The 17,985-nt window shown below is 38.9% G+C and overlaps 1 protein-coding gene across 2 annotated transcripts in view; it reads right to left on the bottom strand.

The window, feature by feature from the left end:
- Positions 1 to 1,121: 1,121 nt before the first annotated feature.
- ANAPC10 (anaphase promoting complex subunit 10) overlaps positions 1,122 to 17,985 on the bottom strand; it is a 123,685-nt gene continuing 106,821 nt past the window's right edge. For both annotated transcript variants that reach the window (XM_036763635.1, XM_036763636.1), the window contains one exon: positions 1,122 to 1,537. In XM_036763635.1, coding sequence (XP_036619530.1) covers positions 1,307 to 1,537 — 231 coding nt within the window. In that variant the 3' untranslated portion in view covers positions 1,122 to 1,306. The remainder of the gene's footprint in view (positions 1,538 to 17,985) is intronic.

The raw sequence follows: 17,985 nt of genomic DNA, 5'->3' as shown, positions 1-17,985 counted from the left end.
CTGGGTAATTCTCGTGAACTTAATAGAAGACTAAAAAGAATCAAGAATCACACAGGAGTTTATATCTGATTTCTTTTGCTATCTGTCAACTTACAGTTCTTATTTTCATGCCACACAAAGAAAACCATGAAGAGAGACAGCCAAATTCACTTCACTACATTTTGAGACGACCATTAGATTAAACCTGCCCACTTCCCGCAAACTAAGAGAGTACCAGCTATGGGCAGTCCAGTTTCTCCCTGCCATTTCAGTACTTAAGGGTGAAGGGTTGCTGTAGAATGACTCTGCTCCATTATCTTTTAATGTCTCAGTCCCTAACTATTTTTCATATTTGTGGGCTCACCTTTGGATCAAGTGTCAAATAAGCAGGTAGTAGTGAGGCAAGTAAGGTAAGTTTTATTTTTCTTTTTAAATTTATATTTCTACTTTATGATATTACAGAGGATCATTCTAGGAAGTAAAGGAATGTGCTTTGCATATTCTTTGTAATGCCAGTCACATGTGTAACATTTTCATTATATACCAAGCTATAGTTACAGGACCATATGGAATACAAATTTAATAAGAGGACCATATGGAATAGTTTCATAAATGTTCACTTCCTTTTGCTAAATTATTACTACAGTTCCAATTATGTAGAAGGGTGAAACCCACTTAAACCAGTTAAAATAATAACCTTTTCCGCAAAAGTAAAACATGCTTTTTACCACAATGGAGTCCCTTTTAAAAACTTATAACAGCTAAAAATCGATCTTATTAAAAGAATAAACTTCCTTTGGGCAGGAAAAAAAGGTAATAGCTATGACCTATTAAAGACCATACCTATTAACAGAACACATTTTTGGATTTTATCCCAAACTTATAGTAAAGTCAATGAAATACCCTTATGTATAACCACTGCATGAAGTAATCACCTGGTAAGTTAATTTTTTTTTTAAAAGAAAGAAAGAAAAAAACAAGCAAACAAAAATTCCCTCAGAGCTTTTTTCTTCAATTACATTTCTAACAGAAGACAAATGTGGCTTTTTGTATACATTTTTAAAAACACAAAATGTTTCAAAAGTAAATTTTCTAGAAATCCAAAATGAAGTTGACATGAGAAAAGAAAGTGAAACTCAAAATGCATTTAAATTATTTATTAAAGTGAAACAACAAAAAAAATTTTAGACATGTAAGATTATACAATATAATTAACCATTTTTATTCTCTACCATTTCCCCCACTGGAAGATACCTTAAACAGTATCAATAAGAAGAAAAAATAAAGACTTCACATTATTAGCTTCCTCTTTAATTTTTAATAAGATTCACCGTATTGAACGGTACATCATGAAATCAATAGTTGTACATCTAGGAAATTTACCAATGGAGCTCTCTTCTACAGGAGTATATACTTTAATCTGTCGCATGTGAGTGTCTCTTCCGTTCTGGTGATTGGCTAGAACAGCAATCTGTATCATGAATGTGCGAATTGGCTTCTTATGGGAATCAGTTAAAGGAACATGAATCCAACCACTAGGTTCCACTAATTCAAGTTGCTGCCAAGAAAAAAAACAAGAAAAATTATAGATAATGCATTCTTTAAATAAATATGAACATTGCATGTACATTAAGGCATTCTAAAACTCATCTGTGTAACTAAAAAAATTAAAGGATTCATTATAAATAAAAGATAAACAAAGTGCACAGCCCCAATAATCTTATAAAGATGTTTTTATCAACATTAATACTGTAAAAGAAAAACCCCAAACCCCTCAAAACTGCAATGAACTTAGTTTGAATTTTGAGTGGATGGAAAAGGTTATGTCACTTCACAAGGTTTCTCACATTCCCATGCCCTGTCTTCTTATCCATATAAAAGCAGACTAAATGGAAAATAACATAGCAAAACCCTGATGGTAAGGGAAAAGGGATGACAAGCACTGTATGCTTTTCAAACTATAATGGCCTTTGTTTTCTTTGAATGACTCAGCTTACCTCATTGAGCCTCTGGACACTGTGGCTTGCTCTTCCGGGGCAGGAAGCCCAAAGAGCATTCCAGGAAGCAGACAACTTCCTGTGTGATGAGTCATGGGGCTGGCTGAGGGGAGGTGTTAACGGCTACGCTAGGGGGAGGGGCCAAGTCAAGAACCAATCGGCCCTGGTCGTTCAGGCGGTGCTTGATGATGTCAAAAACTCTATAAGAGGGGAGAGGACAGCTTGAAGATCCTCTTTTCCTTTTCCGGTTGGAGCCAGAGACAGTTACAGCGACAGTTACAGCGACAGTTACAGCGACAGTTACAGCTACAGTTACAGCCACAGCCACAGCTGAAGCAGGAGCTGCCAGTAGCAGAGCTGACCTACGGGAGGAAGCTGAACAAAGACTTCAGGCCAGTGGGTAATCTTATTACCATAGAGGGGGAAGCATGATTTTGCTTTACGCAATCATGCTTCTCTGTAGCCTCCTGGTTACTCTTTCAAGGCGTACTTATTGGGCCTGGAAGCTTTTGATCAATATATCAAAATGGGGTTGCTGGTTCATGGGTTGGTTACTGTGGAGCCTAAATAAATGTTTTGATTCTTCTGCCTTCTACTTTGAGAGTTTCTTATATCCGGCGGTTCCGAACGTTTCAGACATGTTTATGATCCTCTTTGAGATTATAAACTCTGCCCTCCTAATACATTTGGCGACGAGGATGGGATCGCTAGGTATAAGATCTCTATTTAGAAGCAGAACAATTCCAGAGGAAGAGATGAATATCCCAGGATGGGAGGATCCATTTTATTCCTCCCTAGCAAAAGAATTGGCTAAAAAAGCTGGACCCTGTGAAAACTGGGAACCAAGGCTACGGAGAGGAGATCCTAGGGATTTGGAAAAGTGTTTACGAGAAGTTGGGATTCAGTCAGGGGCATCACTATCTAGGCAAAGCTGGATAGTGTTATCAGCCTACCGGCTAGTATACGAAAGATTGAGATTAAGTGAAAGACATGGGGGCACTCCTACCCCACAGGAAGAAGGGGAATCTCAGATAGCAGGAGACCAAACTGACTCAAATGAGAACTTTTCTATTAATGTGGCTAAGAGCAACAGGAGACCAAAAAAGCCCAGAGTGCATTTCAACCCAGCCCAGAAAGAGCCTGACTGCCTGCTTCGTCCTAGCCATGGTGGCAGAGGAAGTGAGTGGGGAGAAAATGAGACAATGTTAGGGGCTGAGGCACAAAACACTACTGGGGTTCAGGATGTGCCTCACACAGAGAATAGGAGATGGTTAAATGATCAGACAAGGGCTCGACCCATACAAAGGAGGAAGACAGAAACCCGAGGTGAAGATTCAGTTACAAGGGAAATTCAGGAAGATTTCTCACCGCAAGAGGTCACAGGTATTTTGAGTAGATTCAGCCAAAGAATAGGAGAACCATTGATATCTTGGATGGTAAGACTCAGTGATCAAGGGGCCAGTGGAATATCAGTGGATAGGACAGACTGCATGAGATTCATAGGTATCAGCCATGATCCTCTAGTTCAACAAGCTTTTAGGGAACATCATCAGCAAGGAGATGGTGATAGCAGGACTACACTGTTGGCATTAGCCGCTGTGGGATGCAATAAGAGATATGCTACTGATTCTATGTGGCCCACTGAGCACAGACCCTGGTATTCACTTAGAGATTGTATCATGAGACTAAAAGAGGAGGTAATGAAGACTGCCATTATGATAGGAACTACAGACAAATATTACAATGATCCAATGGGACTGCCTCATAGGAATTTAATAATTAGGACAGCTCCCCCTGCTTATAAACAACTAATTTTGAATTTATTACTTGGAGAAGTAGGGAGCCGTCTTACAACAGTGATAAATAAGATTTTACAGTTACATGACTTAGGTGACTGGGGAAGGGATAGATCTCCTCGAGAGAGAAGGGTGAATAACCAGCAAACTTGGCGCCAAAGGAGAGTAACAAGGAAAGAAATGTTTACTGCTTTATTGAGAGCAGGGGTAGGTTTTGAAATGATAGATGGAATTCCAACCAATGAATTATACAGAATGTATAGAGGACTTGATAACAGGAGAAATAGGGAAATAAGAACTGCTCCTGCAAGCCCACAAGCCACTCAGAGTGAAGGTGACCTTGTGTGATTAACGGATGAAAACTTGTACATTTGGGGAAAGGCTGGGAGGACAATCTTAGTCTCTATCTAGGGTGGGATCCTCTTGGCTTCCTCATTATGTTCCTTTTGAAAAGAAATATTTCCCACCTGAGTTTGGCTCTGATGTTGGATCTTTGCATAACTGAAATCTCAACCAAACTTGAGATGATTTTATTTGAAGAATTATAGTCCATACTTGTCTATTCTTTTTGTCCTTTGTTTTGGCTAACCTTGTTGCTAGTTTTGTTTCCTTCAGGCTTAAGCACCCTGCACTTTCCGGTGACTGCCTAAGCATGTAGCATTCTTGGAATTCCTGCCAGCTCGTTAAAGAAATGACCTCTGGAATGTTACTTTTTGGGGGCAGGGCCATCTCTACATCCAATTTCAGCATGAAGAAGCTATGGAAAATGAGACCTTCACCCCTCACCCCAAGATTTTGAGCCCCAATCGTTCAAGGGGGGTGGAAATGATGATAGTGTTCTGTTTACTTATTTTGTGTTATCCTTGCTGTGTTGTTTTATTGTTATGATATTATTGATCCTATGTAATGGATACAAGGATTTAGGGGTGGACATTTGAATTATTAATAATTATTTTGGGGATGATTGATTGAAGAGATTATCTTGCTGGGACCTAGGGGTGGATCACATTTGAATCGTAAACCAATATTTAGGAATGTCACCAAATGATATGTTTTGCTTTATAATGAATGATATGTTTTAGTTTCCTTTGTAATTGGATCACAATGTATGTTCTAGGATACATGGCTGATTAGATTATGTATCCTATAACAAGGGGTGGAGTGTAGCCAGAATGGCCTTTGTTTTCTTTGAATGACTCAGCTTACCTCATTGAGCCTCTGGACACTGTGGCTTGCTCTTCCGGGGCAGGAAGCCCAAAGAGCATTCCAGGAAGCAGACAACTTCCTGTGTGATGAGTCATGGGGCTGGCTGAGGGGAGGTGTTAACGGCTACGCTAGGGGGAGGGGCCAAGTCAAGAACCAATCGGCCCTGGTCGTTCAGGCGGTGCTTGATGATGTCAAAAACTCTATAAGAGGGGAGAGGACAGCTTGAAGATCCTCTTTTCCTTTTCCGGTTGGAGCCAGAGACAGTTACAGCGACAGTTACAGCGACAGTTACAGCGACAGTTACAGCTACAGTTACAGCCACAGCCACAGCTGAAGCAGGAGCTGCCAGTAGCAGAGCTGACCTACGGGAGGAAGCTGAACAAAGACTTCAGGCCAGTGGGTAATCTTATTACCATAGAGGGGGAAGCATGATTTTGCTTTACGCAATCATGCTTCTCTGTAGCCTCCTGGTTACTCTTTCAAGGCGTACTTATTGGGCCTGGAAGCTTTTGATCAATATATCAAAATGGGGTTGCTGGTTCATGGGTTGGTTACTGTGGAGCCTAAATAAATGTTTTGATTCTTCTGCCTTCTACTTTGAGAGTTTCTTATATCCGGCGGTTCCGAACGTTTCAGACATGTTTATGATCCTCTTTGAGATTATAAACTCTGCCCTCCTAATACACCATATAAAAGCAGACTAAATGGAAAGTAACATAGCAAAACCCTGATGGTAAGGGAAAAGGGATGACAAGCACTGTATGCTTTTCAAACTATAATGAGAAAGATGCACTACAAATTATTTTATAATGTGTCACATTTACATAATACTTTTCTTACGAACTACTTTCACATTTATTATCATAACAAGTCTTTCAAACAGGTAGAGCATACATTATAACCCTGATTTTACAGGTGAAAAACTAAGGCAAAAAGAAAATAATTGATTTGCCCACGATGTCAATCATACCTGGATGAGAAAGCCATGTCTTCTGACGGTAAACTCAGTGCTCTTTCTACTATGCTATACAATATACATACACGAACAATAGGTGTTGACTGTAAAGAGATCAAAATCTGTGGAAGAGTGACTGTAGGAGCATCCTGTAGGATGACTTTTAAATACAGAAAAGAATGACTTTTAAAATTGTATTTTGAATAGTGCTCACATGATGAGCAAGAGATCTGGGTTTGCATATGATTTTTTTTGACACTGAAATATGTTTTTCATTGGTTATATTTTCATGTCCTATCCAAGGCAGCTTGGGTAAAATGAATCACAGCAAATAACCTTTATAGGCTGGGGGCTTCTCTTAATGTGTTGCATCTACAGTGGGTAAACTTGTCTTGTTCCTCAACACATATAGCTCCCCTTTCTGTCCCTTTATCTCTTGGCACCCTAACTTTTGAAAATATTTGCTATTTCCTAGGATTAAAATTTAAAATAATATAAAAAATTCAGTGGGTAAAATTGCAAGGTTATAAAATGAATAAAAGAAAATTATAGCTTTCTTTAGTGGTAAAGAAGATTGTTTTAAAACAGCACCTGAAAAATTCCTAGAAAATTATAGGCATTTTTTCCTTCTCAGAAGTTTGGGCCTCTCTGTATTTCTATGCTCTTCCAAAAAAATGAATTTAAGTCTCTTTTTTGTTCTCTGCCTGAGAGGAATAAGCAATTGTACCATTTATCTCATATGAATGACTTAAGAGAAAGAAGTGCAATTATCCCAAAATAAAACATATTGATAGTTCTATAGGTTATTTATAATATGCTTGCTTTTTCAAGCCTCAAGAGTTCCACAGTCAGTACTGAGAGATGGCAGCATAGGATGTTGTCTTGTATGTAGCTTTTTTTTAAAAATGAAAATATTTTTAAAAGTATTATGCCAGAATTATGGAAGACAGAATTGCAAAGAATCATGGAAAGTATGAACTACTGCAGACTGAAGTGAGAACCAGAAGAACAATTTATACAAGTATAGCAAGAATGAAAAGAAAAACAACTCTGAAAGACTTCAAAACTCTAATCAAAGCAATGATTAACCATAGCTCCAGAGGACTTATAATGATGCATGTTACCCACCTCATGAAAGAGAGGTAGGTGATGGACTCAAAGTGTGGGAAAAGATACATATTTTTGGCAATGGACACTGTGGATTTGTTTTGCTTGAGTATGCTTATTTTTCTCAAGGTATTTTTTTTCGTTTTAAGTTGGAGGGAGGTTAGGAGGTGGGGCTTAGCAGTAGTGATGTCAAAAGAAAAAAGGGAAGGCCATCAAGATATTTTTTTAAATGCATAAAAGAGAACTGAAAAAAGTTCAGAAGGAACCATAGACAAGTTACACAATTTTAAAAGGAACATGAAGAATTTATTATATAGACACTCACGGTTTGTTATAAAATCTACTTTTTGTATTCCACTTGGTAAATAGAATGCTCATGGGGAGGGTATTTAAATACATAATTTTAAAAGAAAAAAAAAGCTATCAAAAGGAAACAGAGAAAGGGTAATGAGAGCTTAAACTAGGGTAAAAACTGGGTGGAGAGGAGATGCATGACAGAGATAGTTATGGCATGGGGGTCAGTGGATAGACTACAGGGGGTCCAGCAAATGGGATGTGAAAACAATTATATTTTTATTTTCACTAACCTCGAGGTGAAATTTACCATTCCTGCTTCTAGGGGGCAGAGCCAAGATGGTAGAATAAAAGCAGGGACTTGCATAAGCTTTCCCCCTAACGCCTCCAAATATCTGTAAAAAATTACTCTAAACAAATTCTAGAGCAGCAGAACCCACAAAATGACAGACTGAAACAAATTTCCAGCCCAAGACAACTTGGAAGATGGACAGGAAAAGTCTGTTGCATCAGTCTGAGAAGGGAATGCAGACCATCATGGGCCATGCCAGCACAGATGGGGCCCCAGCAAACCTGGAGCAGGCCTCAGGGGACTGAATCACTGGTAGCTGTGGGGGTTTACAGACTTCTCAGACCACAAATACCAAGGCCAACTCAGAAGGTAAGTAGGAAAGGTCTGTCGGACCTAGGTGAGAGCGGAGCACAGTCAGGCCCCAGCCCCAGGGTGGTAGCAGCAGGGGCGGTAGCAGCGACTGCTTCCGAAACTCTCAGCCCACAGATGGTGGGGGGATCGAGCAGCTGATCAGAGGGGAATTGCAGAGATCTCTTTGCTACCGCTGAGGCAGGATTCTCTAGCTTTGCCCATGCTTGGGTCCTAGTCGCAGTCCTGGCTGGCAGTCCTAGGGTGAGGAGGAGCGCTGGCATGATGGAGCTTTTGATGACTGTGGACAGGGAATCCTCCTCAAGGTTCTAAGGCAGAAAAGAGTGCTTGTGGTCACTCACAGACCAGAGCACAGAGCAGGAGAGGAGTAAACACCTCTTCTTTGCTCAGACAACCTTGGAAGAACTGAAAATTTACAGGTCCCTAGAAATATCTCTGAAAACAGCTGCACAAAACCCCTGAAGCTTGGGACAGTACACTCTCCCACACTGGAAGCAGAGTCCTACCTTAACAAAGAATTAAAAAGTCAAGTAACTGGCTGGGAAAATGAGCAAACAACAGGAAAAAAAATCAGAATATAGAACCTTACTTTGATGACAAAGAAGATCAAAACATACAACCAGAAGAAGACAACAAAATCAAAGCTCTTAGATCCAAAGCCTCCAAGAAAAATATGAATTGGCCTCAGGACATTGAAGAGCTCAAAAAGGATTTTGAAAATCAAGTAAGAAAAGTAGAGGGAAAATTGGGAAGAGAAGTAAGAGCAATGCAAGAAAATCATGAGAAAAGAGTCAATAGCTTGGTGAAGGAGACACAAAAAAATACTGAAGAAAATAACACCTTAAAAAATAGACTAACCCAAATGGCAAAAGAGCTCCAAAAAGCCAATGAGGAGAGGAATGCCTTAAAAAGCAGAATCAGCCAAATGAAAAAGGAGGTCCAAAAGCTCAATGAAGAAAATAATTCCTTAAAAAATTAGAATGGAGCAAATGGAAGTTAATGACTTTATGAGAAATGAAGAAATTATAAAACAAAACCAAAAGAATGAAAAAATAGAAGACAATTGGAAAAACAAGTGACCTGGAAAACAGATCCAGAAGAGACTACCTGAAAACCATGATAAAAAAAAAAAGAGCCTAGACATCATCTTTCAAGAAATTATCAAGGAAAACTGCCCTGACAGTCTAGAATCAGAGGGTAAAATAGAAATGGAAAGAATCCACTAATCATCTCCTAAAAGAGATCCCAAAAAGAAAACTCCTAGGAATATTGCAGACAAATTCCAGAGTTCCCAAGTCAAGGAGAAAATACTGCAAGCAGCCAAAAAGAAACAATTCAAGTATTATGGAAACACAATCAGGATCAGACAAGATTTAGCAGCTTCTATGTTAAGGGATCAAAGGGCTTGGAATATGATATTCCAGAGGTCAAAGGATCTAGGATTAAAGCCAAGAATCACCTACCCAGCAAAACTAAGTATAATACTTCAGGGGGACATTCAATGAAATAGAAGACTTTCAAGCATTCTTAATGAAAAGACCAGAGCTGAAAAGAAAATTTGACTTTCAAATACAAAACTCAAGAGAAGCATGAAAAGGTAAACAGGAAAGAGAAATCATAAGGGACTTATTAAAGTTGAACTGTTTACATTCCTACATGGAAAGATGATATTTGTAACTCATGAGACCTTTCTCAGTATTAGGGTAGTTGGAGGGAATACACACACACACACACACACACACACATAGATAGATAGACAGACAGACAGACAGATGGCACAGGGTGAGCTGAATATAAAGGGGATGATACCTAAAAAAATAATATATTAAGGGGTGAGAGAGGATTGTACTAGGAGAAGGGGAAAGGGAGAGGTGGAATGGGGTAAATTATCTCACATAAAAGAGGCAAGAAAAAGCTTTTACAATGGAGGAGAAGAGGGGGGAGGTGAAAAGGAATGAGTGAACCTTACTCTCATAAGATTTGGCTTAAGGAGGGAGTAATATACACACTCAATTGCATATGGAAATCTATCTTACCCTACAGAAAAGCAGGAGGAAGGGGATGGGGGGGGGAATGATAGAAGGGAGGGCAAATGGAGGGAGGGGGTAATCAGAAGCAAACAATTTTGAGGAAGGACAGTCAAAGGAGAGAATACAATAAACAGGGGGCAGGATAGGATGGAGAGAAATATAGTCTTTCACAACATAAGTAAACGGAAGTGTTTTGCATGACTGCACATGTATAACCTCTTGCCTTCTCAATGAAGGTGGGGTGGGGACAGAGGAAGGGAGAGAATGTGATACTCAAAGTTTAAAAAACAAATGTTAAAAATTGTTTTTACATGCAACAAGGAAATAAGATATACAGGCAATGGGGTATAGAAATCTATCTTGCTTTACAGGAAAATAGAAGGGAAGGGGATGGGGGGTGATAGAAAGGAGGGCAGATTGGGAGAAGGGGTAATCAGAATGCATGCCATCTTGGGATGGGGGAAGGGAAGAGATGGGGAGAAAATTTGGAATTCAAAATCTTGTGGAAGTGAATGTTGAAAACTAAAAAAACTTAAAAAGAAAAGAAAAGAAATTTGGCATTCCTTTGATTGTAAGGGTTTTTTTTTTTATTCTGAGAAAGGGTCCATATGCTTCAGTCTGTCAAAAGGTGTCATAACACATAAAACAGTTTAAATATCTCTGTTACAGAGAAGCACTTACTCTAAGTCAGGTGCTGTGCTAAACACTGGGAATTCAAATACAAGTAGAAAGATAGTCCCTGCCCTTGAGGAGCTTACATTCTGATGGGAGAGGCTTATGTATGCGTGTGTATATGAAACATATACACACATATGCATATATGCACATACAAAGAATAAATATAAAATGAATAGAGGGTAGCTAAGGAAGGGGAGGGGGAGAGTATACTAACAGCTGGGAGGACCTGGAAAGGCTTCATGAAGAAAGTGGACCTTGCACTGAGTCACAAGTGAAACTAAGATTCCAGGAAGTGGAGGTCAGGAGGGAATGCTTTCCAGGCATAGGGGACAGCCAGCATAAAGGCATGGAAACATGGAAGATAAAGCCTTTTTTGTGTGAATATGGACTGCTGATTAGACCAGTATGGGTCGAACAAAGAGTGACAAGAGGGGAAAAGTGTAAGAACACTAGAAAAGGAGAAAAGAGTGAGGTTGTAAAGGCCTTTAAATGTTTGTTTTTTAAAGCTCTTATATACTAAAGTCCTCTAATAAGAAGGCATTGGAATTTATTGATTAGGGGACTGACATGGTCAGACCTGAACGTTAGGGAAATTATTTTGGCAGCTGTGTTCAGGATGGATTGGAATGGGGAGAAACCTGAGGCAAGGAGACAAAATTGGAGACCTACTGCAGTAGTCCAGGCAAGAGGTGATGAGAACCTTAACTAGGCTGGTGTCTCTGTGAGTGAAGAAGAGGACTCATGTAAGATATGTTGTGGCTATAAAAATGATAAAACTTTGTAGCAGCAAAGAACTAGAAACAAAGTAGATGCCCATCAATTGTGGAAAAGCTTAACAAACTGGGTAACATTAATGTATTGAAATATTATCTTGCTCTAAAAACCAAGGAATATGATAAATACAGAAAACCAAGAAAAGATTTATATTAACTGATACACAGTAAATTAAGCCTGAACAGGAAAACAACATGTAGAATGATTAAAACAATGTAAATGGGGAGAATAACAGCAAAACAATCTGAACTGAAGCCATGAATCATGATCACTAAGGTCAGCTCCAAAGTGAAGATATGAGCAATACCTTCCCCTAGTGTCCACTTCTCTGCACACATAGGGGAATAAGACGGCATGAAATGTGAGAAATTGTAGGTGCTCTTTAGTTTTGCTGATTTTCCTTCTTTTTTTATCCTTTGTTCAAAGATATGGCTATCTGGGATAGAAGAGAATGGATTTGTTGAGAACTGTTAGTCATATATAAACAAATATATCAATTTTTTAAAAAGGAGTTATCAATGTTGCAGCTGTGCAAAGGATGGATTAAAGATGGGAGAGCCTGGATATATTATCTTTTCCCCCCTACTTTAAAAGCTTTCTATCTTTGAGGGTTGGTGAAGTACTTAGATCGAAAAAAATGCAGGCTTTGCAAAAATATTACAAATACATCATTTAAAAAAATCTGATTTCCAAAAAAGCTTAAACAAAATATTTTAAAATACTGCCTGCACCCTGACAAACTGAACTATAAAAATGAGCTAAGTCAATCTAATTTGCTTTACGAGATTGGCAAACAATAACAATGAATAAATAGCATAATTAAAGGTGTAATACTTGAATGCATACAATTTGGCAAGAAGTCTGTATTTTTACTAAATGAATTTGCATTTGACAGCCAACAATTTATCAAAGAACACTGAAAAATTAAAAACAACTTTCTGCTTATCAAATCAGCAACTAAAATTTTCTTTTTATGCATTTCTGAAAGTGACAGTAACAAGTAAAAACAAGAACAGTAAATTGTGACGTAGTTTGAATCTCCAAGCATATACAAAACAATAACATCTATTCTTAGCTACAAGAATGCAAACTTTTCAAACCTATACCTTTTCATTTGTATCACAATCCCCAAAGGATCTGTTTTAGCTAACAGTCTGCAATTTAGAGGTTTATTTGCTCTACTTTGCAGGAAATTACCAAGTAGTCAGTCATTTTGGGTAAATGCATCAGAACACTCCAAATTTCAAAAAGTTACACGAAGATATGCATGTTTCTTCAAGGTATTGCAACAAATCCTTCCTTGCAGCTAAACTCCATGAGTTTAATGTACCAATTGATTTGGCTTTGTGCATCACAAAATACTCTTTTATCAGATGAATAAAATTAACAGATGACCAGTATCTGTAAATGCATTTCTCTGAAGAGTGAATCTAAAAAGGGGAAGTGTTTCTGTGACCTTCAGGAAAGGCAGTGGGTAACAGCACGATGGGACAAGATCCTAAGGAGATTGGCCACAGTTTACCAATGGCAACAGTTGTCGTCACAACATCTGCATCCTTAAACCTCCTGGTGACATTATTCAACTGTCACTACTGTCCTCTAGAAAGGATACTATCAGCAGGGTGGAAGTAAACACTCCCTTAGACTTCTCAAAAAATTTTATTGTTTTTAATTAACAAAAAATTATTTTCTCTCTCTCCTTCCATCCTTCTGGCAGGCAGGGAGTAGGGGGTGAGAGGACAGAGGGTGAAACAAAACCCTTTTCATAAATATGCAGAGTCAAAATAAATTCTCCCATTGGCCATGTATAGAAATATGTCTCATTCTGCACCTCAAGTCCATTACCGCTGTTGGGTTTTCTTAACTTTCCCCCCATACATTTAAAAAAAAACTGATAAACTGTTTTGATATAGTAGACAAACAGAAACCAAAAATTATTCTCCCTGAAAATGATACAAAGCAACAATTGCAACTGATTGTGCTAGGACTGACAATACTTTTGTATTTTTAGTTTCTGAAGGAAATGAAGGCTCTATGTTTTTATCCTCAATAAGGCTACTGCTATTTAATGTTGGCAAGGAAATATTTTAAGAGAAAGATACATAAATAAAATGACCTCATGGGAGGAAACTTTCATTCATTTGACAAGAATTTCTCAACCACCTATGCATATAGCACTATGGTAAGACAGTTCCCTATTACATATTCTGTGTGTGTGTGTGTGTGTGTACACATACATACATACACATATATACATGTCACTATTACTAGTTATATATTACTCTTCAAACCAGTCTAGGTGTTTATTTAAGTCTGGAGTCTAAGTTTTCTGAATGGTACTGTTACACACTGTTACATATAACCACTAAACAAAATAGTTTCTTCAAGATAATAAAGAGGGGCAGCTAGGTGGTACAGTGAGTAGAGCACTGGCCCTGGACTCAGGAGGACCTGAGTTCAAATGTGGCTTCAGACACTTGACACACTTATTAGCTATGTGACCTTGGGCAAGTCACTTAACCCCAATAGCCCTGCCCTTCCCCCTCAAAAAAAAAAACGATTCCAAAAAAAAAAAAGATAACAAGGAAATTAACTGAACTGAAATAAAATGAAATGGCTATTAAAGTACAATTGTTCAAAAATTAAGAATGAGGCATTTTGGAATGGTGAATAGAAAAATCAGCCTCACAGAAAGGAAGGCCTGGGTTCAAGTCCTACCTGACACTACCTGTATCTCAAAGAAACTCAGTTTCCTTATCTGTAAAATGAAGGGGTTGACTGTGATAGACTCTGATATTTGTTCCACTTTTAGATCTATGACCTTATAACATATACTAGCTGCGTAACCCTAGGCAGATTATTTACAGATAAGGGTCCCCAGGTAACTGTTCAAAACTATAGGCTGCCTAGCTGATGCAGAGCCCCTTTGGCAGAGGGTAGTTTTCGAGGTTACTTAAAGGACACCTTCCTACGATTTCTTGTAGCAATTGCCAGGTCTTGTAATGCTATCATAAATCCTACCGCTCCTATAAACAAATCCATATGAATGTCCTGGAGGAATATCAAACTCAGCTGTATCCAAACAGACTCATCACCTGTAACAACAATGCTGCTTGCAGCTGCTATGGGGGTACAAGACCAACAACACCAGCACACAGGAGGGCTGCCAGCACAGGTTGTTTGATCTGCTTCTCTAAAGGAAAGCAACTTTAAAGGGGTCAACAATCTTACTTTAATCAAACATATATATATATGTGTGTGTGTGTGTGAGAGTGTGTGCGTGTGTGTGTGCATAAATTCACTTAGTTCAGGGGAAAAGCCGGCACCCCGAACTTCAGAGAAAGTACTAACAGAAATTACAGGCAGAAATTATATAAAGAGAGCAAAAATATAAAACAGCAAAGACCAACAGACAGGGCTTCCAGCTGTCTGACCAAAAGCAACATGTACATAGTTGCCACAGAGAGCGAAGCACCAACATCTGGGTTTTTCAAAGCTGGGGGGCTTCTTAATGGCTAAATCACACAAACACTCTTCCAATGAGTGAGCCTGTTATGGTAATTAGGGTGGGGCTTTTTTTTCTCCTCTTTTGGAGCACTTAGATAATCAAGTGCCTTTGATGAGTCTGGCCTTTGTTTCTTTGATTAAATCAGGAGTCTTTGATGACCTGCTTACATCAAGGGAAAGCCTAGTTCACACAGGTTTGACTTGCATGGTTGTGACGCCCTTTGACTCTGAACAGGGTATATAAACTCAGAGGTTAGCGTTTTGCTTGGGGCTCTCACTCACTGGAAGAGTGTCCTGTGATATATGACCAGACAAGACTCTGGGCAGCTGTTGTTAAGGAGCCCCCCAGCTTGAAAACCCAGATGTTGGTGCTTCCCTGGTAACTATGTACTGAGATGTTGGACAGAAAGCTTAGAGGCCTGTCTACTGGTTTGTGTTATTTGATCTGTTGATATTTTCTGTTTGTAATTTCTGTTTGTATTTGCTCTGAGGTTCAGGGTGCTGAACTAAGTGAATGATATATGTATGTTTGATTAAAGTGAGACTGTTAACCCCTTAAAGTTGCTTTCCTTAGAAAAGCAGATCAAAGTGCTGGTAGCCTTTCTGTGTGCTGGTGTCGTTGGTATTATACAGCCACAGTAGTGGCAAGCAGCATTGTTGTTACAGAGCCCCAAAGCAAAATGCTAACCTCAGAGTATATATACCTTCAGGGCCAGAGGGCCTCACAACCCTCATGACCCAGACTCATGTGACTCAGGCTTCCATGTGACTCAAGTTCAAAGCAGGTCACATAGGCCTATTAAGGGGTGGGGAAGATCTTCAAATTGTATTAACATTACATCATCTTTCACTCCAAACCCTCCCTCTTCTGCACTTCCCTATTACTGTCAAGGGCACTCCCAGTCAACCAAGCTTGCAACCTTGGCATCATTCTATCTTCTTCATTCAACCCCCATAGCCAATATATTGACAAATCATATTGTTTCTCCCTTCACAACATCTCTTGTCTACGTCTTCTGTCCCCTCATACAGCCACCATCCTAGTTAAGACCCTCATCACCTTCTGCCCAGACCGGTAGTTCTAGAGGGCTCTTTCAGTGGGTTCAGGAGGTCAGAACTATTTTCATAATATTAAAATATTTTAATGTCTAATATAGTGATTAACAATGGGTATCGCCCACATAAGCCAAACCTCTTAGGGAGAGGGGTCCATAATTTTTAAGAGAGTAAAGAGGTCCTGAGAACAAAAAGTTGGGGAACTGTTGGCCCACACTACTGTACTAGTTGTCTTGTTGGTCTCCCTGCTTCAAATCTCTCTGCTCTCAGTCAGTTGCTAAAGCAATTTTTCCAAAACATATATCTGACCATGTCACACATAACCCTCACCACCACACCCCTTACCACTAAAAGAACTCTAGTGGTTCCCTCATACATCTAGGATCAAATATAAAATCCTTATTTGGCATTTAAAGCCCTTCACAACTTGGCTTATCCTAACTTTCCAGCCTTCTTACATTTTATTCACTTCCAAATACTCCATGCTCCAGCTACACTGGCCTTACATCTTCATCTCCGTCTCTGCATCTTTGCACTGGCCATCCTCCCGTGCTTGGAATGTTTTCCCTCTTCCCTCTGTCTCTTAGTTTCCCAGGCTTTCTTCAAGATCCCTTGAATTCCACTTTCGCAAGAGGCTCTTCTTAGTCGTCCCCCCCAAAACCCCCCACCTCCTTCCCCACTGCTCTTTGTAATTACATTTCATTACTTCTGAACAGACCACAGATCTTTGTTAGTTTTAAGCTTTGATAACTTCAAAAATATAAATACCACAAACTTACAAAAAACAAAAATACGAAAGGTTATTTAAAATTTTAAATATTAATGCGTCTTATTAAAATTCCACATAACCACTCTCTTGCTATACATCATTCTAGGTGATTTTTGAACTTCGAAAACATTTTCATCACCTGCTACTCAGTGACTGTAAAGATTGCATTTGTTATCCTAGCCTTAGGATTATCCAAAGAATGAAATTTTGATGTGAGACCTCTAAGAAAAGTCTACAGGAGATAGATCAGGTGATCAAAGTGGCCAAGCAAGAGGGCCTCTTCTATTGGTCTAAGAAAATATCATAAGGAAACTGTTGCACACACAATGTATAGGTAGTGTGCCCCATCTTGTTAAAATTAAGAATTTATTTTTCAAAATTCATAAAAGTAAATGAGTGTAAAAGAAATTTAAATAGTTAAACTTTCATGTGATATGTTTGTATGTTTGTAGTCTTTATGCTTATGGAGTTATAAAAGCTTAAAACTACACCAAGACTTTCAGCACAGCCTGTATTCACTTCTTATGCTTGTAACTAGATATTTAGATGTCATCACTTCCATTAGAATGAGAGCTCCTTTGCATCTATCAATCAGTAAGTCAATAAAAATGTACTAGGCACCTACTATGTGCCAGGTACTGTGCTAAATGCTGATGATACAAAGAAAGGCAAAAGACAGTCTCCCACCTTCAAAAAGCTAACAATCTAGTGAGTGAGACAATTTGTAAATAATTATGTACATATATGATATACAGCATAAATAGGAAATAATCAACAGAGGGAAGGCACTAGAATTAAGAGGAATTGGGAAAGGTTTCCTGTAGAGGGTGGTATTTTAGTTTGTACTTTAAGGAAGCCAGGGGGTAGAGAAGAGGAGGAAGAGCATTACATACATGGGTGATAGCCAGTGAAAATGCCTGGAGTTGGGCATACTATGTGCTCCCACATAGTCAATCGACAGGCATTTAAGTGCATACTAACAGTCAATCAATTTGTTCGATCAACAGTCAAATTTGTTCAATATTTCCTTGTCACCATATTGCTGGATGGGTCCATGCAGACATAGCCCATGTAGTCTTTTGGTTCCATTCTTGGATCTGAGTTTCTGTAACCGGAATGGCCTTTGTTTTCTTTGAGTGACTCAGCTTACCTCATTGAGCCTCTGGACGCTGTGGC

The sequence above is a fragment of the Trichosurus vulpecula genome, chromosome 6, assembly GCF_011100635.1.
Source record: "Trichosurus vulpecula isolate mTriVul1 chromosome 6, mTriVul1.pri, whole genome shotgun sequence".
Lineage (NCBI taxonomy): Eukaryota > Metazoa > Chordata > Mammalia > Diprotodontia > Phalangeridae > Trichosurus > Trichosurus vulpecula.
This window is presented reverse-complemented; position numbering and strand designations above follow the sequence as displayed.